This window comes from Phocoena phocoena, chromosome 6 (genome assembly GCF_963924675.1).
Source record: "Phocoena phocoena chromosome 6, mPhoPho1.1, whole genome shotgun sequence".
Classification (NCBI taxonomy): Eukaryota; Metazoa; Chordata; class Mammalia; order Artiodactyla; family Phocoenidae; genus Phocoena; species Phocoena phocoena.
The window spans coordinates 83,788,211-83,802,266 of NC_089224.1; the positions used below are offsets into that span (position 1 = coordinate 83,788,211).

Sequence of the window (14,056 nt, forward strand, 5' to 3'; positions counted from 1 at the left end):
CACCTAGTTATATATCTTAAACACTATAGTTTAGCTTTGCCTTTTCTGGACTTTTTTGGCTAAATGTTCCACGTTTACTTGTACTAAAAATTGTGTACTCAGTTATGTCACTTTCATGTTCAAAACTCTTTAATTGCTTCCCATTGTACCTGGAATAAAATTTGAAAGTGTACCTGTACCTCTTTCCCTCTCCAACCTCATATTTCACCACTCTCTTCCTAGAAAAACCTGCTTTATTTTCATTTCCCAAATCTGTAAGCCCTTTTCCATCTCAGGGCTTTTGCCTGAAATACTATTCTCCCCATTCTCTGTCTGACTGACCCTTACTCATTCTTCATATCTCAGCATTAAGATCACTTATTCAAAGAGGCCTGCTCTGCCCATGCATTCTCAGTGAAATCTGTTCATCGTGTCCTGTCTTGGAACTCTGCAGTTTTCCTTCACAGAATTTATCTCAGATTGTAATTCTGTGTGTATATGTATGACTATTTTAATGTCTCTCTCCTCTGTAAGCTAAGAGCCTCCATGAGTATAGACTAGGTCTGTTTAGTTCATCATTATATACACAAAATCCAGCACAGTGCTTGGCACATAGTAGCCACATGGGAAATATTTGTTGAAGGAGTAAATAAATACTATAATCATTCTTTAAGCATCTTTCCTCCCAAGAAGTCTATAATCATCTAGAGGGCTGAGATTAAATCTGAATTGAGTTGAATTGAACTGAGAGACAAGTTAGGACTAAATTCCATTGGAAAAAAAATTTATTTAAGTCAGAATTCCTCAAGAAAACATATCTTGTAAAATAAATCTTTTATTATTTTAACATGAAATATAATCTTCAAAGGGAACAAAGTGTGCAGTATGTTGTAAATTCAAAACACTTATACAGGCTCAATCATATAAATTAATGTGTTACATAATAAAACTTGAAATATTCCTATAATTTTCTATCCCCAAAGAAAAAATTCCTTAGAAACAAAGAAGCAATCATGATGTGAAACGAGTACAGAGCTGATAAATGTATTTATAAATTGGTCCCCTATGTTTTCTGTCATCTTGTCTAAGGAACCCCTTATTCATTAACTGACTTTGAGCTGTAACACTGTTCACCTTTTAAGAATTCTGCCATTTTTGTCTTCCGTACAAAGACAATAATACCTTTGCTCTGTGGTATTTCCTAACATTTGTATATTCCTATCAAATAATGTGGTTTTTTTTAGTATTAAGATACATCTTAAATTTCAGTGCATCTTGTACCTTCTTTTATATAGCACGAGAGTGCCTATCTCTAAATATATGCTATTTCTCTTTTCTAAACTAGTCACATAGTACTACAAATGAGATATATTTTTTCTTCAATCTTTGCTCACCAATTGCTCAGTGAATTCATTCACTTTAGCATTTTCTGTTTTCCCTTCTCCGTTTCCATGGAGAAGGATGTCGTGATGTGTTTGACTCCATGGAAACAGATGAGCATCTCTTTCTACATACACAACTAATTAAATCGAACACTTTCTGTGCTGCCCATTGTTCAGGAGGAGGAGTGAAGAGGCTTTCCCTGAATGAGACATCATTTTAGTAGCAATTCTTAGTGTTTAGTGTAATACGATGGATTAATGTTTTAACATAACTCATTACATCCTAGATTCAGATGAATTAGGGCTCAGTCCTGGACCCTAAAAACATAAACATACATAGTAAAATCCTTACATGCTATGACTATCATTTATACATAAGTAGATTTTTCTTGTAATATCCATCTCAAGTAATTTAATTGAATACCAGAGACATCGTTGATAATATATTCTAGTAGATTCACTTTAATACTATACAATGTAATATAGTAGAAAGGTTATAGATTTAGAGTCAGATAAACCTGAGCCTTGAATTCTGGCTTTGTCATTTATCAGTTATATTACCTTGGCTTGAACCACTTAATCTTTTTGAGCCCTCAGTTTCCTCATCTGTAAACTATAGATTATAATACTGTGCCTGTGGGACAGTTAAATTAGATAATGACTGTAAAACATCTAGCATCACACCTGACACATTGTAGACAATAAATAGAACCTTATTACTATTATTGTATCAGGCTGGATTTCCTGTAAAAGAATCCAATCTTACATAGTTTCAGAAATGTCTCAAAATGAAAAAGCTCTAAATGCTAAGGAAAAAAATGATGCTGCTTTCTTTGTGAAAACCAAACAAAATAACTTGTAAATGTTCACTGTGTAATGATGGTTCCTGGCATTACTGCTAACAGTGTTTGGGGCATTTGCAGTGGTGAAGTGACCAAGCAGCACCATTTCTGATTCTACTACAACTTTTGTTGGCCTGTCCATGTTCTACACTAATATAAATCTCTCTGAATCATGGTCTCTCTTTGTTTATAACATCTCCCAACACAGTAGCTGGGTGTGGCAAGGAGCCTCATAAGTGGTAGAGCAGTGACATTATTTCAGGTTCCTTCTTCCTTTACTTCAACCCTGTCACTGAGGGTTAGGGTCATTGAATGTTTTATAAATGCTTGCTTATATACATGTATTTACAAATATACTTACATGCATATGCATCCATACTAATAGCAATAAAATGAGCCAACATTCATAAAGTTATGTTATATAAGCACTGTGTTAAGCATTTTGTAACTTATGAACTCATTTAATAGCAAGACACCACAAAGAGTTTGGGGTACTCTCATTTCCCTCATTTCATAGGTCAGGAAACTGAGATGCAGACAGATTAAGTAACTTGTCTAATAAGTAACAGAACTGAGATTGAAGCCTGCAAGACTGATTGTAAAGCCTGTGCTTTTAACTACTAACATATGGGACCTCCATGTGTGGGTGGATATGTCTAGTATACATGCACATTCGTATGTATGAGTACATAGAGAATGAGAAAGACAAGAGAGATGATTAGGTCTAAACCTTGACAGATGAAATTCATGGTTATCTAGTTGGAACTTTTCTGAATTTTTTTTGTGCTATGAGCCCTTTTGGCAATCTGGTGAACTTCATGGACCCCTTCTCGGAAATATATATTTTAAGAGCTTAAATATAATATAATAAGAATCCAAAGAAAATCAGCTGTATTGAAATACAGTTATCAAAGTATTTTCAAATTATGATGTAGCAATATACTTGCAATCATTTTTTTAACGCAGTAAATAGCAAGATCTAGTGGCAGATCTAACAACTATGATAATTTCAAAGTAGCAATGAGTGTAAATGATATTTAAGATACCTCAACAATGATAGATGTGTAAAAATATTTTCTAAAATCTCAAGTACCCTCAAAATATAATATGTCCCATGTTATTATTATTATTCTCATTTTAAATTAGGACACTGAGACTCAGAAGTTAAGCGGTTTAGTTGCATAGTTAATAACTGCAAGGTTGAAACTCAAACCAAGTCATTGGATTATGTATCCTATCTTCTTTCCATTGTTCACGTGTTGCCTCTATTACAATAAGCAGATATTTTTAAATGACCACAGATGATGGTGACAATATGAAAGGTGTGAAGTAAGAAGTAGATGAAAACAGATAAATGCATCTTTGATGCCACACAAAGGTAACATTTTAGAACAAATAAATAAGATATCAGTAGAGAATGCTGGATTTACTTGTGTTGGACAGTATGGCACCATAGCTATTGTGTAGAGTGTCACAACTCTCACTACAAGTGACAGTTATTTCCTCTAACTGCTAGAGCTGGAGCTCTGGTTTCTACACATACATACAGAGACTCTTCTGCTTCAACTAGCCTTAAAATAACCGAATGCAGCAGAGCAATCATGGTTCCACCTCAGCTTTCTGATCTGTGTTCAGACTGAGCACAAGCAGAATGCCAACCCCCGTTGGTCATGGATTAGAGGCTACCTCCACAGTTGCCAGAATAATTAAAACAACACAGCACACTAGCCAGCTGCATCCTATATTAGCTGTTCCTGACAGGAATGCAAATTTAAATGCACTGCCATCCAGTGAATATTAGTTTACATCATAAGCCCCACATGTGTATAACATGTTGCAGTTACCAGACACAAATGATAAATCATTTAATTCATTCATCAAAATAAGCTATGGTGGAGACTGGACAGGTATTGGCTGAATGTTGTTAACTGTGGAAATGAAGGAAGGGAGTAGGGTAGCTAGATAAAGAAGCAGGCCTTTCTCAGTTACTCTCGTTCAGGAAGCTCAGAACTTAATGGGACACTCACCACTCAGAAACTAGCCATAGAACCACTATCCCCCTAAAAGCAACTCAAAACAGGACCCAGGTGAGAGTAAGTGCTGCTTTTTCTAATTATGACTAGGGGATACATGCTTTCAGCTACCTCAGATGCAGAAATTTTCCTTATAGGCACAACATATTGGATGGTGGTGACATAACCCAATTAAATCTGCTGGGAAGTATAAATACCCGTTACACAAAAGCAAAGTATGTCAGGGATTGAAGAGAAGGCTTGAAGTTTCCCTGTATCTTACAGCCGACTTGGTAAGAGTGGAGCAACCGGTGTCTGGGGAGGTAGAGTGACCTATTACCCCTGTGGTTCTGACTCCACTTTGGCCCTGAGAAACCTAATCAGTTAGGATTGTCCCAATGTGTGATGATTGCCTCCATTTATCATATTTGTTCTTGTGACCACAGGTCCTAAATCCTCTCCTTTACTCAAGCCTCCAAGGAAGAATCTCACTGGATTTAACACTTCTTAAATGTTTTTAATAGCCCATTTTAATGTGTATGTAGTGGAGTGTTCTGTAACAGCTTTATTGAGATTCACCATACCAACATACCATACAATTCACCAGTTTAAAGTGTGCAACTTAGTAGTTGTTGTATATTCACAGAGTTGTGTTGTACAAACATCACCATAATTGATTTTATTTCATTAGCCCCCCAAAAAACCCTGTACCCTTCAGCTATGACCCCTCAAACACTCCTCTTTTCTCCCTACCCCTGACCCTATGCAAGCACTAGATATAAAATTCTGGGTTGACAGTTCTTCCCCCTCCCCCCAACACTTGAAAAATGTTGTGCTATTGCCTTATGGCCTCCATAGTTTCTTATGAGAAATACACTGTAATTTGAATTTAGTTTCTAGAAATTTGATTTTGATTGACTCAGTATGGATTTCTTTGGGTTTATTTTGTTTGAGCTTTGTTCAACTTCTTAAATTTGTAGCTTTGTGTCTTTCACCAAATGTGGGACATTTCTAACCATTATTCCTTCAAATATGTTTTCAGCCCTTCATTCTTTTTCCTCTCTTTCTGGGACTCTGATGATATAAATGGTAGAAACTTTGTTATTATCCCACAGAGCCCTGAGACTCTGTTGATTCTTTTTGTTTCTATCTTTTCTATCAGTTGTTCAGACTGAATAATTTCTATTGGTCTGTCATCAAGTTCAGTGATTCTTTCCTGTGTCATTTCCATTACGCTATTGTGCCTATTAGGTGAGATTTTTATTTTGGTTATTTTATTTGGTTTTTTTTTTTTTTTTTTGGCTGCATTGGGTCTTTTGCTGTGTGCAGGCTTAGTTACAGCAAGTGGGGGCTACTCTTCATTGCGGTGCATGAGCTTCTTATTGCAGTGGCTTCTCTTGTTGTGGAGCACGGGCTCTGGGCATGTGGGTTTCAGTAGTTGTGGTGCACAGGCTCAGTAGTTGCAGTGTTCAGGCTCCGTAGTTGTGGCTCATGGGCTCTAGAGCACAGGCTCAGTAGTTGTGGCATATGGGCTTAGTTGTTCCGCATCATGTGGGATCTTCCCGGACCAGGGCTTGAACCTGTGTCTCCTGCATTGGCAGGCAGATTCTTAACCACTGTGCTACCAGGGAAGTCTGGTTTTTTACTTATTTTTAAACATTTATTATTCTAAATTTTTCACTGGGTTCATCTTTATATTTTCTCTCTTTGCTGAGACTTTGGATTTTTCCATTTGTTTCAAGAGCATTCATAGTTGCTCGTCAGAGCATTTTTATGACCATTGCTTTAAAATCTTTGTCAGGTAATTCTAATATCTGTATCATCACAGTTTTGGTGCCTGCTGATTGTGTTTTCTTGTTTAATATTTTCCTGGTGTTTGGTTTGTCTAGTAATTTTGGATTATATCTTGGACATTTTGTGTATTATCTTATGAGACTCTGGATCTTACTTTAAATCTATTTTAGTACACTGACAATCTGTTTAGGTTTAGAATGAACATTTTGGTCCAATTTTGTAGACTGTGGTTCAAATGTCAAGTTAGCTTTGAGAGCTCTTGTGAGTTATTTTCTGGTCTGCCCCATTTTTGTGCTACCCAGGCCAATTTAGAACCTAGGAAGTATCCCACCAAGAGTACCATTCTCAAAGCTTTTGCTATTTTGACTCTGGTCAGTTTCACATATGGGCTGCTCAGTTATCCATGGCATCATGCACTGATTTAAAGAATTGCTTTCTCTAGCTTCCTCCTCTCCATAACCTTTCCCCACTCTCTAGTTGGGAAGGGGTAAGATACCACCTTGTTGCCATCCTTTGCCTAATTCAGGGCACAATGCTTCATAGGGCTCCTCCCCACAGTCTCTGCAATATCCATTGGAGAGGAAAAGGGAGGTACAATTTGTTTTGTTGTATGTGCTTTTTATTTTTCTTTTTTCTTTTTTTTTTTTTTTTTTTTTTGCAGTATATGGGCCTCTTACTGTTGTGGCCTCTCCCGTTTGCGGAGCACAGGCTCCGGACACGCAGGCTCAACGGCCATGGCTCACGGGCCCAGCCGCTCCGCAGCATGTGGGATCTTCCCAGACCGGGGCACGAACCCATGTCCCCTGCATCGTCAGGCAGACTCTCAACCACTGCGCCACCAGGGAAGCCCTGTTGTATGTGCTTTGAGTAGCAGAAGTATAGTCAAAAGAGTTCACTCCTGCAGAGCTACTCCCTTCCCAATATTTTGACTGGAGAGAGCAGGCTTCTTGGGGAATTTTGTGTATGTGCCCACTGGTATTTCTGATGAGCTACTTTAGCACCCAGGCTGGCTTTATATAGGAGGCAAAAAATAAATAAATAAATAAATCAGGGAACGCAATACCAGGTTGTTCCTGAAGTTTCAAAGTTCCCTAAGCAATTTGCCTTCTTTTCACCACCTTTCATTTATTTTGCCTGGGGTGTTTAGTTTTAAGTAGCAGGAGGATCATGATAGTATGCATTTGCTCCACATTGTCTAAAACAGGAAGCCAACCATGATTCATTTTTGTAGATCTCAAAAACATACCACAATGCCTAGTGTATGATCTACACTAAGTATTTTTTCACAAAAGGAGTAAGGGAGGAAAAAAATAACCTCACATCTCAAAATGTTAATTTAGTATGACAGAGTTGTTAAGAACATACCCTTTAAAGTCAACAATCAGTTTGAATTTTAGCTTCACCACCTACTGTTATTGTAATGTGTACAGGTTACCTAACTTCTCTAAGTCTCAGTTTCCTATACTATAGGGACAGTAATATCTATCTCATAGGGTGAGTAAAAATGACATAATATATTTAATGCATTTACCACAGTACTTGATAAGAAACAACTAGTAAATATAGTTCATAGTTATATTAGTAATAGAAACAATAATTATCAAATATCACTATCTGTTTCTTATCCTCCTAGGAAATTCTGCCGTTAAAGACAAAGAAGATCAATTTGGGAGAACACCACTTATGTATTGTGTGTTGGCTGACAGACTGGATTGTGCAGATACTCTCCTGAAGGCAGGAGCAGATGTTAATAAAACTGACCATAGCCAGAGAACAGCCCTCCATCTTGCAGCTCAAAAGGTGAGAAGTAAAACTACCGTGAAGAGTAAACCTTTTCTGTGGTATTTGTTAATTGATTAATGGAACTGTGAGATGGACAGATGGTAAAGAACTCACAAGTATATAACTCGTAGTTTCGTATGTTTTCTCTAAAAACTGTAATCTTTAAACTGCAGAGAGTAAGCACAGATAACCATCAGTGGCTGCTTTCACTTATCCAGGTTCCTCCAGCGATGAAATTTATTTTCTGATCTAAAGTTAAGTTGGGAAAAAGGAAATAAAATTATATGTATTAATATGATTAAACTGTATTACAAATCAATTTATGCATGAGAAAAGGCAAAGAAAAAAGAAAACCACCACACACTAGATTGTCAGCAGTGGTTGGATTTGGGAATTTGCTGGCGATCCAGTGGCTAGGACTCCACGCTTCCATTGCAGGGGGCATGGGTTTGATCCCTGGTTGGGGAACTAAGGTCCTGCAAGCTGTGCAGTACAGCCAAAAAATATATATATGAAATGTGTATATATGTCAATAGTGGTTGAGTTTAAATATTGGGAATATATATGAATTTTGGTACTTTTCATTGTTTAAAATGTTTTCCTTAATGTGTGTTACTTTTACAATAAAAAGTTGTAGTTGGGGCTTCCCTGGTGGCGCTGTGGTTGAGAGTCCGCCTGCCGATGCAGGGGACACGGGTTCGTGCCCCAGTCCGGGAGGATCCCACGTGCCGCGGAGCGGTTGGGCCCGTGAGCCATGGCCGCTGAACCTGCGCGTCCGGAGCCTGTGCTCCGCAACGGGAGAGGCCACAACAGTGAGAGGCCCGCGTACGGCAAAAAAAAAAAAGTTGTAGTTGCCCATAAAGTATGTGGCATTAGGGAGCATAAAAGAAATTTATTTTCTTTTTTTTTAATGTATTTATTTATTTATGACTGTGTTGGGTCTTCGTTTGTGTGCATGGGCTTTCTCTAGTTGTGGCAAGCGGGGGCCACCCTTCATCGCGGTGCGCAGGCCTCTCACTATCGCGGCCTCTGTTGTTGCGGAGCACAGGCTTCAGATGCGCAGGCTCAGTAAATGTGGCTCAAGGGCCCAGTTGCTCCGCGGCATGTGGGATCTTCCCAGACCAGGGCTCGAACCCGTGTCCCCTGCATTGGCAGGCAGATTCTGAACCACTGCGCCACCAGGGGAGCCCAAGAAATTTATTTTCTGAAATGTATTTTCAAATTTTTAAAAATCTGAATCTCTATTGCTAGTATAAATGATTTCAGGTTTTTAAAGGCTTGTTAAGAGCTCAGTTTTTTAGGATTAAACATAACAAAAAACAATAAAATGGGAAGCTTCTAAATTTATTTGAAAACTTATTTATCTGAAAATGATTTTTCTCACCATAAAATTTTGGTCTATAAAATATATTTCCAGTGCCTGATATTTTTCTCTTTGTTATTTTAGACTTATGTATTTTGGGAATAAAAAGCAATGAAAATTAGTTAGATACAGCAGAAACTATTAGAGTTATTTCCCATTAAAAAATGTGAACCAGATATAGCTGATTAATTGAGGGGTTAGAAAAATACCTTATCATTAGTTGAAAGCATAAAAAGAGACTGACATTAAGATATACTTCTGGGGCTTCCCTGGTGGCGCAGTGGTTGAGAGTCTGCCTGCCGATGCAGGGAACACGGGTTCGTGCCCCAGTCCGGGAAGATCCCACATGCCGCGGAGCGGCTGGGCCCATGGGCCATGGCCGCTGAGCCTGCGGGTCCGGAGCCTGTGCTTGGCAACGGGAGAGGCCACAACAGTGAGAGGCCCGCGTACCGCAAAAAAAAAAAAAAAAAAAAAAAGATATACTTCTGAATATGCTAGTTATATGCTCTTATCAGTTAGGTCTGTCAGATTATTTCCAAAGTTATTGCTCTTGAATTTGCTTTTCATTACAGTAATTTTTTTTTAAAATCTCTCATTTTCAATCTCTGTTTTAACTACTGCTCAGGTATTTATAACCTTTCACCTAGGCTTGTCAGCTGTTAAAATTATTTACTAAGGAAGTGTAACTCCATTTAACATGTTATCATAAAAAAGTAAACGTTTCAGATTGGGAATAGCCCCACTACTAAGAATTTGACACACTTTAGATTTTTTCATTGTGATTCACTTAGGTTTAAAACTCAACTTTAAAAATGTAAGTTGGGGGAAACTAACTGCACATCAAGTGGATCATATGAGGAAAGAAAAAGAATTTAAGTTGATGATCCAACAGTATGACATTTTTGTAGAGGTATAATGTGAAAAAGGTTGAGAGAAGGGGAGAGCACAACCAGACATGTGAGCTGCTAAGTCTCTCTGTAAGATGCAGTGCGTTGCTTCTGTTTGCTCTTTGTTTCTCCTTTATTTTTTTAAGCAGTGATTTCTTTAGTGTCGAAGAATAAATAGAACTATGATTTACATATCACAGTTTACATAGCTGATAGTTGTTGCAGAGCACGGGCTCTAGACACATGGGCTTCAGTAGTTGTGGCACACGGGCTCAGTAGTTGTGGTTTGCAGGCTCTAGAGCACAGGCTCAGTAGTAGTGGCACACGGGCTTAGTCGCTCCGCAGTATATGGGATCTTCCCAGACCAGGGCTCGATCCCGTGTCTCCTGCATTGGCAGGCGGATTCTTAACCACTGTGCCACCAGGGAAGCTCCTTTAAACTTTTTGATGATGGCCATTCTGACTGGTATGAGGTGATATCTCATTGTAGTTTTGATTTGCATTTCTCCAGTAATTAGCAGTGTTGAGCATGTTTTCATGTGCCTCTTGGCCATCTGTATGTCTTCTTTGGAGAAATGTCTATTTAGTTGCTCTGCCCATTTTTGATTGGGTTATTTGTTTCTGACTTAGGCTTTTAAGCACTCAGGTCACATTTCCCCAGCCTTCACCTCAGAGCCATCTGGAAGTATCTGTGCTCTAATCCAGTGGTTCTTAAACTTGAGCAAGCAGCAAGATGGCCTGGGGTATTTAGTGGGTACTTCCAGGCTTCTCTGTGGCTGTATTCACTCAGTCTGTTTAAAATCAATTTAATAGCTGCTCACTCTGCCACAAACTGTGTTGCCAGAGGATATCTGAAGAGTGAGCAAGTGGGGTTTTAGATTTTGGTGTGCTTCTAAAAGAACGCACCAAAAGACGTTTGCAGTGCCCACATTACCTAGAAATGTAGGAAAGTCTGAGCATATGAAACCCTTATGTTCTGGAATTTTAATGATCTCTCAAGACATCTCTGGACTGAGAGGGGCTATGTTAGACAACCCTTGCAGTTTACCCCATTTGACTTCAACCTTAGCTAAGCTACCTTTTCCAGGCAGACAGAGTCTTAGTCTGAAGAATATTTGCTTCATTACATTCTAACTTCTGAGATTTTCAAACTAGCATCAGTTTTGTCCTCTTCTGAGTATTTAGAAACTATATCTAAACCTGCCCTCTGGCTTTCCAGTTTAGACCCTGGTTTCAAATAATTAGGGTCTTACATTCAAATGAGTGTTCCAACCAAAACCCAGATTGGTCTATTTTTAAACAAATCTGAGAATTGAAATAAAAACCTGTCCATTCTTTAATACTTTGATTATAGTTAATGTACTTCCACCTGCATAGATGAAATTTATAGTCACAAGAAACAGCATGTCAGCAAATCTTAACTGAAATCACTACTTTGAGTTGTAACATAGTTCTAGTAAGAAAAAAATTATTTAATTTCATAGTAGCTTCTTAGCAGTTAGAATAGTAGAATGTTAACTATTTTCTATAGAAGTAAACTGAGGTCTAGTTTGAGTTCTTCAAGGCCACTTCGTCATTTGCAGAGTCAGGAATTATCTCGGTTTTTTTTGATTCCCCGCTCAGTGCTCTTGATCATGCTCCACTGAAAGAGAAGTTACTCTTCTGCAGCTTACTTCCTCAGGCCTCTGGTTCTTCTGTCTTAGAGTAATTCTCAGATCCAGTCAGTTTCCCTGTCAACTCCCCAAAGAAACACCTAAAGGTTTCTTTCTTTTCCTTTCTTCCTCCCTTCCTCCTTCCCTCCCTCCCTCCCTCCCTTCCTTCCTCTCCTTTCTTGACAAAGCGAAAGACTTTATTGGAAAGCGGCGCTCAAGCAGAGAGCAGCAGGGTAAGGGAACCCAGGAGAACTGCTCTCCTAAGGGCTTCTTCCTTATGGGCCGGATTCAGAATTTGAACCCAGAGCTAATGCCTTTAAGTCCAGTGTTTTCTTTCTTTATGATATAATACCTCTGAAACACAGTAGAACTGCCTTGCAAGATTGTTTTTAAATCTACGTGGCTTGCAGCATTTTGTTTTGAACATGATCATGTTTCCTACAACCATATTCATTTTCTAATCATCTTTATCTCTTCACTGACCCCCACTTTTACTGTCATGAAAATTCAAGCATCTGCTTTCCATGAATAGATTAGAGATCCCCACAAACCTAGATTCCCATGGAAACCAATCAAAAACTAAATGGAAAAGAAAGAGTATATATTGAATTTCCCTGAGACCTACAGCTTGTTTTTCATTAGACTCATGCTGATTTCTTTTAAACTCTGGGCACAGGACCAGTGAATATTTTTACAGCTGATAAAAAGGAACTTCAGATCCATTTACTTTCATTTAAATGTCTAAAACTTAATTTTGTATATAACATCAATTCCAAAGAAAATCTGAGCATTAATTTGCTAATTACCTTCTTATGTCATAGAACTGTATTTGTTCATATCATTTCCTCTTCTTGTCTTTTTCCTACCTATATTTTACTATTCAGAGTTGAATGAGAGGAAATCAGGGGGCTTATTATTCCTATAGTATGAATATTGTCAGCCCCTGGGCACAATATTTTCCCTGTGACCAATCATAGGATTCTTTCTACCTCTTTTGACCGTTGAGATTTTACAAAGCCCAGATGATCCCTTACTAATATAATAACAGAAATACAACAAAAATGCCAAAGTAAGGGTGATCAAGAAAGCCAGGGAGAAGGCACCTGGGGAGGGCAAGTTAGAATTTTAAATAAGGTAATCAAGATAGTCTTCATTGAGATGGTGACATTTGAAGCAAGACTTGCAGAAGGTGAGAAAGTTAACCATGTGAATGGCTGAGGGGAGAACCTTCTTTCATTCCAGGCTGGAGGAACAGTCAGAGCAAAGGCCTTAAAGTGGGAGCATGCCTGGAATGTGTGAGGAGTAACAAGGAGGCTAGTGTGGTTATAATGAGTGAGCAAGGGGAGAGCAGTAGGTGTTGAGGACAAGGAAGAAATGGGGGCCAGACTCAGTAGGGCCTTTTGGCCATTGTCAGGAATATGTTTTTACTCCGAATGATAAAGGAGGCATTGGAGGGTTTTGAGGAAAGGAATGACATGATCTGACATGTCTTAATAAAAAATAATCATTTTGGCCAAGTAAAGAAATTTTTCTCCAGTTTTACCATTATCTATTCCTTCATTCCTTCTTCATATGTTTTCAAGTTTCTGTTCCATCCTGATCCCTTTCACTGTATATGTACACAGTTGCCAAAATCCCCCTTAAAATAAGACACCTAGAATGGAATGCATTGCCAGTTTGATGAGCACAGAGTATAGCATGACCTTCATCTTTGGCATTTTGGCAACCAAATATAGCTGATTCATGTTGAAAGTTTTTCAAACAAAACCTCTAAAGTCTACTTTATACTTCCTACTGCTTAAATTCACCCTGTATTCATTTGTTGTGGTTTTGGACTCAAGTATAGCATCTTATCATACCTATATTTAATCATTTCTTTGAACTTCACAGACTGACTTAGGTAGAGTTTACCATTCCCTCCTTTGTTCCTCCAGTACCTGTGTACTCAACTACTGTTATATCACCTATCGTACCAAAAGATATTTATTTGTTTACCCATTTGATTTCCCCATGGACAGTAAGCATCTTAATATCAGGAAGAGGGCCATAGTCATCTTTTTTATTTCCAGTGCCTAGTACTTAACATATACTCAGTTAATGCTTGGTGAATTGAATTGGGTTCATCGTGCAACCTGTCAAGGTCCTCTTGGTTCTTGAATCTCTCATGCAGTATAGTTGTCATCTCTCCCACACATGAGTCACCAGATTCTCGTCCTAATCTTTAATATCAAAATAGAACCTGCCTGCAGAAAAACTTAATCATTGAAACACTACTACTAAAATTAACTTCACCAATTTAAAAGATTATTTTATTCTTTCCTTATACTTGTCTAAACTATGTCATCAGTGGTAACCAGGCTTTT

General features: G+C 38.3%; 1 protein-coding gene across 1 annotated transcript in view; it reads left to right on the forward strand.

The window, feature by feature from the left end:
• Positions 1 to 14,056, forward strand: part of INVS (inversin) — a 137,935-nt gene that overhangs the window by 5,848 nt on the left and 118,031 nt on the right. Inside the window, exon 3 of the mRNA XM_065878773.1 lies at positions 7,643 to 7,809. Within this exon, the coding sequence (XP_065734845.1) occupies positions 7,643 to 7,809 (167 nt within the window). The remainder of the gene's footprint in view (positions 1 to 7,642; positions 7,810 to 14,056) is intronic.